At 41.1% G+C, this 12,059-nt stretch overlaps 1 protein-coding gene across 1 annotated transcript in view; it reads left to right on the top strand.

Moving 5' to 3' along the window:
- The first annotated feature begins 7,720 nt into the window (after window positions 1–7,720).
- FAT4 (FAT atypical cadherin 4) overlaps window positions 7,721–12,059 on the top strand; it is a 95,030-nt gene continuing 90,691 nt past the window's right edge. The window contains exon 1 of the mRNA XM_086611973.1: window positions 7,721–7,993. Within this exon, the coding sequence (XP_086468099.1) occupies window positions 7,721–7,993 (273 nt within the window). The remainder of the gene's footprint in view (window positions 7,994–12,059) is intronic.

Below are 12,059 nucleotides of genomic sequence, written 5' to 3' on the forward strand. Positions count from 1 at the left end.
AAGGGAAGATAGTTGATGAGGATTTAACATTTTGTTACTAATAGTTTGCATATCAATTTCTTGCTGCTTATTTTAATGTGTGTCAGTTGCTTGGCTGGCTTGCCGCTGTAACTTTGACCATCTTTATGGCTTTCTTGATGCTTCTACATGGAATAAGGCTCGCGGTGACAATGGCAGTGGAGCTGCATATGTGAGTGTGCAGCGGTGAGGCCGATGCCCCAGCAGCTCAGTGCTGGCACAGGGATGGGTGCTGTGGCACTGGCTGGTACCTGCTCCCTAGCAGCATGGAAGGTCTTCTCCTGCCTTCATCGTCATGGCACCTCCTGAGTTACATGAGGTATTTCAGAGTTACTTTTTTAAAAAAATACAAGCAAACACAGAAAAAGGGAAAATATCTGACCTGCAATCCTAAAACACTAGATACCAAAGGAAGTATTTTCCCCAGACCAAGTGAAAATATATGTATAGAAAGTTTGTGCTTCCTTGCTAGACCTACTAGACGTACGCTATTTATATTATTGAACTTGCTGAGACAGTCAGGATGTAGATTTCAAAGCAAATGAATGTGTATATGTGCTTGCATAGCCTTCCTTCTTCAGGGACAGTCTTCCTGTTTCCTTTTCAGTGTTTCTCCTAAAATTAGTTTCTTTCTGACAGTAAACACAATTGGATACTTTTAGATAAAATATTATGAGTAAAGGGGAAAGCTGTTACTGGTTTTAGTAGTCTGAGTGATGCTGGTAGTGATTAATTCGTCCCACTTGTTGTTTTACTTGGTATTGTTTAAGTTGTAGAAACCGAGGCAGTGCTTAACCATAAATGACCAAACCATCTCCTGAAAGGCTTTGTTTGTAATGAGGTTGAATGATCCATAATTCTGCAGAAATCTTTCCTTCTTTAGACTTTCCTACCAATCTTTACATTTTAATGGACAGCCATAATTAGTTTTATGGTTACCATTTGTCTGAAAATTTAAAACAACTTCTTCCCTCCCTTCTGCCCCTAACATGCTGATCAGAAATGTGCCTGCTGTGTCATGACAGAAGCCTGCGGAAGAAGAGCTAAAAAAAAAAAAAAAAGGCAAAAAAAAAAAAAGAAATAGAACAAAGTGATTGGCAGAAAACCCAGTGATCTTTAGATTCGATCAAGCTGTATTTTGCTGTACTGCAGCAAGAGCAGCAGAGGGAGCACAAGTTAACACATAATTCCTTTAGCAAGAACTCTGTTGTCATCATTGATGACACTGCTCGATGGATGAAGATCAAGAATGTAAAAAAAAAGCCCTCAGCCTAGCAAGTTTGCTATAGGACGGGAAGATAATATCCTATATATTAAATATGGAGGGGTAGCAAATGAAAATGTATCCTGTTACAGCTTCTGTTTTGAATTTTAGGTTGTGCTCTCTGTGCAGCTCCAAGTCGCATGATGTCAGTACGATTTCATGCCAGGGTGCAAGTGAGGGGAGGATTGATACTGTGCAGTTCTGGGGGGCTGTGGTGCCGTCCTGCCTCACAATATTCTCCTAATAGACCCAAAGCAGCAGATCAGTAATTGTAGATATCAGAAGGGAAAATGATGATGGCAAACAACTGGCCAAGTTTTCTTTGGTACCTTTTGGATCAGAGGTGTGAGCTGGTCAGGGTCTCGCAGCACACCGCAGCCTGACCTGGCCTCAGGCAGACTTTACAGTAGAGCTTCATTTTCCTTGAGTTTATGATCGTGTACAAAAAAAAAAAAAAAAATATTTTCCTTGAAGTCTGTGTCCTTGCAGATGCAGGCAGTGTGGGCTCTCTTCATCTGTGCATCCATTGCCACCCTGTGCCAGGGCAGGCACATGGGCTTTTGGAGCGGATTGTCATCGCCAATGTCGCCGAATCATATTTGTTGTTGTTGTCTTAACCCTTAGGCCTGCAATTTTGCCAGCTGTTTTTTCCATAATCGAAACTTTGGACAGGACTGAACTTCCTCCTGCCAGTCCTCAAAGCAAAGTCCCAAATAGGGTCAAAGAGGAGATTTTTTTTTTTTCCCCTTCCTCTGGTAGTTTTTATAAACAAAATGCAAGCTTTAAGTTTTTTCCTTCAGATTAGAGATTGCCAATAGCAAATTTTTGCTTTGTTGAATTATTCAGCAGAAGTAAAGGTTATTGAAACGTGCACGGATAGATGGCTGGAGACCCAGAGCGATAATTTTAAAAAGCCCTGGCAGCACTGGGGGCAGGCACCATTTTCAATCAGAGAACAGAAAGAGCAGGAATTTCTTTGTGTGTAAAAAATAAACTGCTGGTGTACTTGCACGAATTCACCCTTTCCACCTTGCTGGTTTATTCAGTGGTCTGCTTTGTTCCCGAGGCCACTGCTGCCTGTATACGACAGAGATAGGCCGGGACCGCTAAGAAATGAAAGGTTATCTGAGCAGGTCAGGCAGTGAGTTCATTGTTTTGCAGGAACACTTGTTCAACACCCTGTTGCATAGTGCTCGCAGCCACAGCACAGAAGTTAGATGCACAGGTGGTGGCCTTCATTATTCATTACCTATGAAATTAATTACCAGCTTCATAGATTTAATGTAATTTGCTTGATAGCTGCCTTTAAATACCTTCTGGAAGTGGCTATTTATTCTCTGAACTATTGATTTTTGTGTTTTGGAGAAGCTTCCCCAGTGTCTCCTATTCATAGTTCTGTGAATCTCCACAAGGATTAGCTGGACTCCAAGCACATAAGCGGCGCTTCCCAAACCTTAGTAGAGTTTTCTGTGTGTCAGAGCACTGGTCTGCTGCTGCCCAGGAGCCTGTCTCCTGTGGCCATGAAGAGGGAATCAGTCGATGAGTAGCTTCAGGCTTCAAGACCAAAGAGACCACCATGATGCCGAGCCTGATTCATAGAATCACAGAATGGTTTGGGTTGGAAGGGACCTTAAAGATCATGTAGTTCCAACCCCTCTGCCATGGGCAGGGGCACCTTCGACTAGAAGGTGACCTGGCTTTCACAGGCCACAGAGCTCCTCTGCTTATTAAAATACATCTCAAAGATACCTGATCTTTTCTAAAAGACTATGTAACTCCAGCACAAATAGCAAAACTTTGTGTGTTTTTATGCATTTCAGTGGTGGTTGTTTTTCTTATGGGCAGTCTCATAATAGGTTAGAACAAGGTGAGATGTGGTTACTGACTCATTTGCAAGTGGAATTACTTACAAAAAGGTTTAGGGTCTAATGCAAGACCTCTGGCATTAACATATCTGATAAAAAACAAGGTCACCAGTTGTAGTCTATCTTTGTAAATGACTCCCTTTTCTTTACCAGACCCAGGGAGCTAGACATCAGAAGCCACAAGTAGACATCACTGTGGCCATCCCTGCTACCAACGATGGATGGAAAGGTGACTTTATCCGGTGTTAGTACTTTACCCATCTAATACTCTTATTAAATGCAGTAGTTCTAAGGAAAACCTGCAGATGCTCATATGGGAGAGGCAGATTATTATTTTTTCTCCTTTATAATGGCATTGGCTATATTTCTGCCATGAATATGACTATCATTTATCATATGCCTTGGTTTAGCTTCAGCCAGCTGTTTTTTATTGAAAAGCTGATCTTGTTTCACAAGCAGGAGAGCTCAGAATTGATAGAAGTAGCACCCAAAGTGCAAAATACAGAGTCAAATATCATCTGTAAACTTCCAGCACTGGCTGTTTTTGCTTCTGGCTTTTCTTATTTGTTTTATATAAAAGTTGGCAATTGATCTGTGGCATTTTAGCACGAGTGTGCTGTGAAGGTAGTGCTCTTCATGTATGCCCGTCTTACTGATATCCTGTGAGGAGAGAAAAATGTACGTTTGTGGCAGAAAACCAAAATCACTGCAGTTTGTGACTAAGTTTTGGTGGGGGTTTTTTTTTGAGGTAGACGGCACAAAAAGGAATGTATGAGCATATCCGCTTGTGCAGATGTAGAAAAAGTCCGAGCTTTAGGACTGGATTTACACAGCCGTTTTTGCAATTGAAAGACATCTCTGCAAATAATGAGGCAAAGGCAATCGGGTTTATCCCTTCTTGTTTCTTTCCATTCTTCTTTTTTCTCCCCTGAGGAGCAGGGTTTGGCCTCCGGAGCTCTGCGTACAGGCAGTGTGTAGCGATGATCCCCCTGATGCTGCTTTGCTGGTGTTAGGTGCTGGTAGGTTTGTCTGTCAAGTCTCAAGCAAGAAGTGGGTGGTCAGAGCAGTTAGCTGTCGTGAGAAACAGCGAAGAAGTGAGCGGTTGCACACATGGCAGATCCGTTTTTTCATTGTGTTATATCCGGAGAGCAGTTTGCTTTATCCTAATCCAGTATTTGGTTAGCAAGTTCTGTCGAGGCATTGATCCTGTTTCCAAAATTATTTTCCTGGGTCTTGAGGGACAGGCCATCAAGATGAGTGTAAGACTACCTGGTCTATCAGAGCAGTACTTGAAACGGCACATACCCTGTCAATTTAAAGAAAAAAGTGGTATAAGGAGCCAGCAACTGATTTCGTCTCCAGAAGAGATGGAAGGAGGTGGTTCTCTACACAATCAATAGAGCTGCACAGTAGAGCTCCCCTCCAAAAAGCGTTGAGTGTGCTAAAAGTCAACATTGGTTCAAGAGGACATTGGACAATGTATAGAAACCACTTTATGCTTGAGAAGTCCTTGAACTGAAAATGACTGGAAGCTGGGGAAGTGTGGGGGGATTATTCTTACATGCGTCCCTATGCTTTTTTTATTTCCAAAATTATGAGGAGGGAAAAAAACCCCAAACAAACCAAAAAACTCCGCAATAAAATACATTTTACTTAAGAACACTTTCTCTACATGCTTTTCATAAATCACGTCTTTCACAAATAATAACTGTACAGAACTGAAGTTGGGCTCTTGATTACAGCAGTGTTGAAGGCCTGAGCAGGTGAACCTTTGGTCTCACCCAGTATGATCATTCTCATGCTGTTACGTAGCAATACAGGCAATTAAAAGACCAGAAAGCACCAGGAGAGGTACAACCTGACAAGACATTTAAATCAATCACATTACTTTGAGAACATCTAGAGAGTAACCAAAAGGCCAAAGAGTTTTTGATCTTCATAGCTATTTAAGATAAGAACCACCTCAGCGCTCTGCAAAGAGGATGCTCAAATAACTGTTGTTGGACTATTTGTGTTGAAACAGAAATTATTTTCACACCTGTTTGTGAAGGAAGACTGTTTCTGTGTCCATCACCTGAGTGATAGCAGACAAAAGAAGAGCAGAGATGTGCCAGTCCTCAAAAACACAGGTGGTTCCTGCAGTTCCATCTCTTTATTGGACAACAACAACAACAAAAAGGCTATTTTTGGCTTGCTACATTAAGGGAGGGATTGCTTAGTCACTTGGAGAGCTTTTTAGTAGCAAAGTTAGTAATGCCTTTTAAGGGCATGTCCAAGGAGTTTTTAAAATAGTTTTTAGTATCTATTTCTTAGAGTGGTTATAGAAGTGCCTGTCTGGGACACCACAGGTACAGTTGATCCTCTATTTGGGAATGGGGATGAACCAGCTAGTTGATTTCCAGATTTTTCCAGCCTTATTTTTTTGTGTTTGTAATGCAGGACAGAAGAACTTGGCATTGTGTTTAGGACTGCTAATCCTAGCAGGGTTGAATAACTCAGACATACCCAAATTTTAGGCCAAGCTGAAATATAGTGCAATTAAGAAATAGCAATTCAAGCTGCAGTGCCCCAAAATAGGAACAAATGTATTCTAAGCTGGAAAATGAATTAAGGCATTTAGAAATGGATTGCTGTCAACCATAGGAATTTTTTGTGTGGCGGCCTGCCTTTCTACCTACTAATAACTGTTAGTCCTATAAACATTCTAGGTAGGTTTAAACAAAAAACCATTACAAGATTTTTTTTTTTTTTTTACCCCTCTTTTCCAGTAGATTTGACAAGAAGAATGGCTGGCTTCCAACCATTTATTTTACTCTAGCAAATGCCTACCTGAGATGTTCTGGTGCACATACTTTCTCTACAGCCCAGGGCATTGCATTGTTCTGGCAAGAGCAAGGACTGCCAAAACCAATATTGAGCTGAGATTTCAGATTCATTTCTTATCCACCGTTGCCTTTTTGATGCGCATCCCTTTTTCAGTTCAGAGGATGTATTTCACAGTGCCAGGAAGGGCAGTGTTTTTCCGGCCCCTGTGTTCATTTCTGAATCTTTTTTTGGCATAATTTCTGTTAATAATGAAAGCTGCACCTAAATATATATTTTGGTTTTAATTTACAATCCTTCAGCTGCTCCATAGTGTGCATGGAAAAAAGGTTTTGTTATTTGCACCATTGTGTGGGGTTATGACAGAAATGCATTGTTTCAACAACGTGGGCAGAAGCCAGTTAACTGAGTGCCTTTCTCAGAGCATCTTCTTGAATGTAAAAGGCACCAAGGGTTGCTGAAGTATTCATGTACCGCCGTAACTCTAGGGAGGAGGATACGTCACCCAAAGAGGTCGAAGTGAGGATAAATAAATAAATAATGCACGTTCAGAATCCGTTGCCGTTAAGTAAAGGTTGAGTGAGCCACAGGATTTATTCAGCTAATGTGAAGTTCCTTATAAAATCTGCCAAGTCTAAGGTGGCAGATCTTGGATCTTTTGCTGTCAAGGTTTGGTCAGTATCGTATAAAGGCATTATACCAATGTGTAGATTACAACTTTAACTCTGTAGCATCAGTATTTGCTTTTAAACTACATGGGTTTTGAAAATACATGCAGGTATGTATGTATACGTTAGGCAATGACAGCAAATAGATTTAAACCCCACAAAGAAAAAAAAAACAACCAGCAAACAACAAAGCAAACCAAACCTGAGGTAGTATTTATTCTTTTTTAATTGTATTTTAGTCTCTATTTCTTTGATTATAAGAGGAGAGGCTATCTTCCGTCATGTACTCTGTCACCTAAAATAGTATTAATAGTTTCAATCTTGAGTAAAGTATTAATTTGGGAGATTTGTATTTTAGTGAATATTTTATCATGGATGTAACTGAAGCTTGAAATCCTAATGTCCTTTACAAGTGGTATGCTAAAATAGGTGAACACTGTTCTCTGAACTTTACAAATGATAATCTGTCTGCCAGGGACAGATTTCATTAGGAAGGTGATGGAGGTAATTAGAATGAAAGACAGACTTACAGAAATGGGAGACGTTTGTTACTAAGAGCCCTATAAAAATATTTCCTTCTGTAAACACAGCTGCTGTATGAAATGTTATTTTAAAATATATTGTAAGTGTCATATAAATGTCTAATTGACAGCTGAGATATTGCAGAATGTAATCTGTGTGTATAGGTCAGGAAAAGAAAGTGATAATTCAATGACGAGATGGTTTTTGACACAGTATTCACAAATTCAGACTTTATGTATGCTTCTCGTTTACAGATTTAGATAATATGTACCTTTTTGTTTTTATGAGACTTAAATCTTCCAGGACATTCCTCCTCCCTATAGCACTGATTTCAGCTTCATCAAAAGCCTATTTAAAAACCTGTGTTAGTTGTTTATGGAGGGGAGTGGAACAATGTATTTCCCTGGCATAAAAGCCTTCAGTTGACCATGTGTAGGTGGCAGCATTTACCTACTGTCCTTGCTTCTTAAATGACTTCAGGTGATGGCAATGATTAGTGCTCAGAGCTGGAATAAACAGTCTTTAAAAAAACTATAAGGATAAAAACTAATTTTGTCCCAATGACCGAAATAAATGAGGTGAACGAGTGGGTGAGACGCGCGTATGCACCGCTGACGGCCAGAATGGCAGCAGTCTCGCCACGGCGATGGAGTTTTGCTACAGGGAAAAAGTTAAAAGTACTGTCTGCCTTTGAGGGTTTGCCTGTTTGGGCTCAAAAAGGGCAATGCAGAGTGCTGGTGGGTCCTGAAGAGAAGCTCTGCCTTGGGACCGTGCCTCTTGGCTGTCATGCCTGTGGCGGCGGCTTACCTTTGCCAGAAACAGCAGTGTTGTTGGTTCGGGTCTCGGCTGTGTCTCTGTGGGTTTTCACTGTGGAAAATCTATATGGGTGCTCTCCCAACTGTTTTCACCTATTTGAGGTTTGACTTTTTTATTAAATGGCTTATTTGAGTAATGTGAGTAATATAGAAATTCTTAGACACATCTCTGTAGGATTTTTGTTACTCATTTAAAAGCTGTTTAAGTAATTGTGTGCAGAAGGATTAGACTCCCCCCCAAAAAATCTTGCCATGAAGTCCAGCTTTTGGACAAGTTAGTTACACTTTTTGGAAAAGTAACCACCATGTGGCACAGAATTGCAAGCACCACACAAGGCAGCCCTCTTCATTTTGCGATGCTGGGAAGACTTTTAAAGGAAAAGTTTTTTTTCAAATTTTGTTGCTGTTTGCTTTTGTCTTAGTTTATCCCTCATCTCTGTAATGTGCTTTATAATCTGTTAAACTACTCTTACTATTCCTCCCATCACCTTGCACTGAGCAATCTGTTGCAGGTAGCTCTCGGGCAGCAGCTCGTGTGCTTCTGAACAGGCTACTAGCTGGTATGTGCGTGATGCTGCCATGGTTGTAGGGACATAGTTTATTCCAGTGCACTGTAGGCTCAGCCTTAGCCTAGAATAATGCTTAGGTCAAATGAGGAAGCAACATTCAGTGTGTGCTAGCGAGGATCACAATTCAGTATTCCACCTTCTTCTGTAAACCCCAATGAGGAACATGCAGTACAGGCTGCCTCTGCCGCAAGGAGTTTGCAGTATAAATAAAATCATCAGAGGAGAGTGCACTGGGGAAGGCAAAAAGGAAATACCTAAGATCGAAGAAAAAAAGAAAAACGCTTTAAATTATTATTGTTGACTCATATTTCTGGCTATTATATAAAATACAAAATGAGATTAGAACTGAAACAATACCTGGAAATGCCACGGTGTCCAAAAGAAGGAGAAATCTCACTGTACAAGGTTTTAGTATTATAAGATTTTTGTAAGAGTCCATGACTTTGCAAGTTCTGTTGCCATAAGGATTGGCAGTGAAGCATAGTACAGTAATAAAAGGGCAAGGCATGGAGCCAAATACTTCTGTTTGTAATTGTGGTGGTGATGTGCAAAGCAGCAGGAAGAGCAAATCAAATGCAGATGTTTTTTGTACGAAGTCTTGATTTCTGTTGGTGATAGTGCTCAAGGTGGTGTTGACACCGAAATACCCCTGAATAAAGGCTTGTGTTACACAGTCTTTAGAAAAGATGTAGAGAAGTATCCTGCATGTCATGGATGGTGCCGTGCTGCAGCCTGAAGCTTCGTTTTGGTCACTCTCTCAGTTTTCTCACTGAGGTCTCTACCAGGTTGGTATTGTCAGCTTCTGGTAGTAACTGTTCAATCATTTCCTGAGCCGTTCCAGTATCATAGGAGAGAGGGTTGGGAGGAACCCAGGTGTTTTCCAGTGCAGCGAGGCAGGACCTGGTGTGCCTTCGTTGTTCTGGGCAGAGGCTTCTCCTGCTCCTTCCTAGACTCTCCTCCCTTCCAGCACTGCAGCGTTTCCTCCTGTTGCTGACCTCAGTTGCTTTTATTACTGTTTAAGTCCACTGTTTTTTAGACATGCAAGACAACTCATTCTCATTCTCTTCATGTTCTAAGGCTAGTTGCATATAATTTCTCCCAGTCTTCTGGGAAATTACATTTCCCTCTTTTTAAAAAAATAAAATAAAATAAAAAAACCAAAACCTGTATCCTGTAAGTGCAAGAGTGTTTTCCAACAGAGTCATCTGAGAGGATTGCTTGTTCTAAAGCACTGCCCTTTGAATCCATTGGATTCTAAGGCTGTATCTGGTAGCAAATGCTTTTTTGCTTGTGCATCAGCCCTGTGAAAGTTCTCTTGGTCACTGGAGTGTCTGGCGCTTGGCAAGTGTCACCTGGCCCCGTGCCAAGTGAGACACCCAACTTCTGTTGCTCTGGTGCATAAGTTGTACAGAGAAGATGATTTTTATGCCTGCAGGAAAAAAACACATCAATTGAAATTTAGTCACGTTTTAGAGAAACAAGATGGTATCATAACCATTGTACATAGTCACACAATTCAGAGGGACATGTGGTAAGAGTAAAATAAAGCTTTTCAGTTGGCCTTATTTTGTTACATGGTTGCTGTTTTCTGCTTTGTAGCAGCAGATGACTAACATAATGGACCCTTTCTGGCACAGTTATTGAAGTCAATAGGATTTACACCAGTGGGAATTTCAATGTAATTTAATTATGATTTCAATACCAGGAAATAGGCTCAAGTTTGGAAAAAAAAAAAAAGGTGCTGCTCTGTTTCTGTGTAGTCTGATGGTATTATTTGTCAAACTGATTATTGAATTTTTGATGTTGGAGTTACTCTTCATAAGATGCACATGTAGATGTAGCAAAAAATCAGAGGAGCTGAGTTGTCTTTGTACATAAATTGCAAATTTGATAAGCTACTATGATATAAAGTGTGTTACAGAAAACTTCATTAGGAATACCAGTGAGGTCAATGACTGTACAGTATAAAAATTAGTGCAGAATTTGATATGTTTTCTGTGGTGATTTTATTAGTTCAGCAGTGTATTTGTAATGTTGTAGCTGTGTGTTAAATTAGAGAGTTACAAATACTGGAAATCATGGTTTGCAGCACGCTTTCAAAATCTGCAAAGTATGAAGGTATTAAAAGAACACTATATCTGAGCCTAAGAACTAGAAGATTAGAGTTCATCAAGCTCTTACTGAAACATAGTAGATAAATATAATTCTGAAGCTACTTGCATATTCTTAATGATCTTTTATGCAAACTAAGTTACGATAATATGCTTCATAAGCTGCTTTCTAACGCTATTCTGATGTTTGTGATGTTTTACTAGGGACTGCTAGAAATGTAGGAAAATACTGTTGTCTAACATTAATGGAAAAAGAACGTCTTCATATGTGTCAAACTACTTTAGATAATTATCTGTCAGTAGAAAATTGACTTTAGGATTCCTATTTGCATTTCTACTGTTCATAAAGTACATATTCATCAGCCTGAACAATAAGAAATAAGGAGTTGTGGCAGCAGGTATGAATTTAGCAGAGGCACCAACAGGACTTTCACGCCCTGGGTGTGAGGTTCGTATCTCCTGGGTGTTGGGATGACCAGGCTGCCTGGGACCCTGAAACACTGCCCAAAGGGATGTCGGAGCAGTTGGGTTCCTCTGGCAAGTTCAGTGGTCGCATCTGCTTGGTCACGCTCCACCGTGAGCCCCGGCATGCTGTGCCGTGCCGTAGGCTCACAGAGTCCCGTTGGGAAGCGTGTTCTGCTTCGGAAGGCTTTTCTTTGCAGGATTTCTTTGTTGGTTTGTTTTTCTCTGAGGGCTAAGATGGGAAAAGTTTTAAAACTGCCATAGGGTGTAATTATCGTAGGCCTCAATTGTGGCTTTGCTGCTGCTCTACATGAAAGGTATCGCTGTCTGAATGCGGCAGATCATGGGGAAATGAAAGGGGTTTTCTTTGCCTGGTTGCCTCCATCTCTGGGTCAGACCTACTTTGCAGCTGGGCTTTGGTGGGCAGGATGGAGTCGGGAGGGGAAAAGCAGCCCTGCGGCTCAGCCACCGGCACCAGGAGGCAGTTTGGAGCTGCCCTCCCATCCAAGTGTAGTGTCGGTATCAAGCCCAGAGAAATAACGCTTTTGTGACTCCCTGCACCAGGATGAGGTTCAAGGCCAGGCTGGATGAGGCTTTGAGCAACCTGATCTAGGGAAAGGTGTCCCTGCCCATGGCAGGGGGGCTGGAACTAGATGATCTTTAAAGTCCTTTCCAACCCAACCCAAACCATTCTATGATGACAGAGCGGATCTGCAACACAGTCTTCTGCCATACGCTGCCCAGGGTAGTCACAGAGGTGCGGTGGCATCACTTCAGTACATAGAGAAAAGCTTTTTGGAAACCTCCTGCCTGCTGTGATCTGAAATGATTGCACAAAATCAGCAAGACAAATGTCACTACTAGTTATAAAGAAGGGCAGGAGAAATAACATTGGCTAAAAGTAACTGGACAAAATTCATACTGAAAAAAATCTTAAACCTG

This window comes from Tauraco erythrolophus, chromosome 5, assembly GCF_009769465.1.
Source record: "Tauraco erythrolophus isolate bTauEry1 chromosome 5, bTauEry1.pri, whole genome shotgun sequence".
NCBI classification, from domain to species: Eukaryota; Metazoa; Chordata; class Aves; order Musophagiformes; family Musophagidae; genus Tauraco; species Tauraco erythrolophus.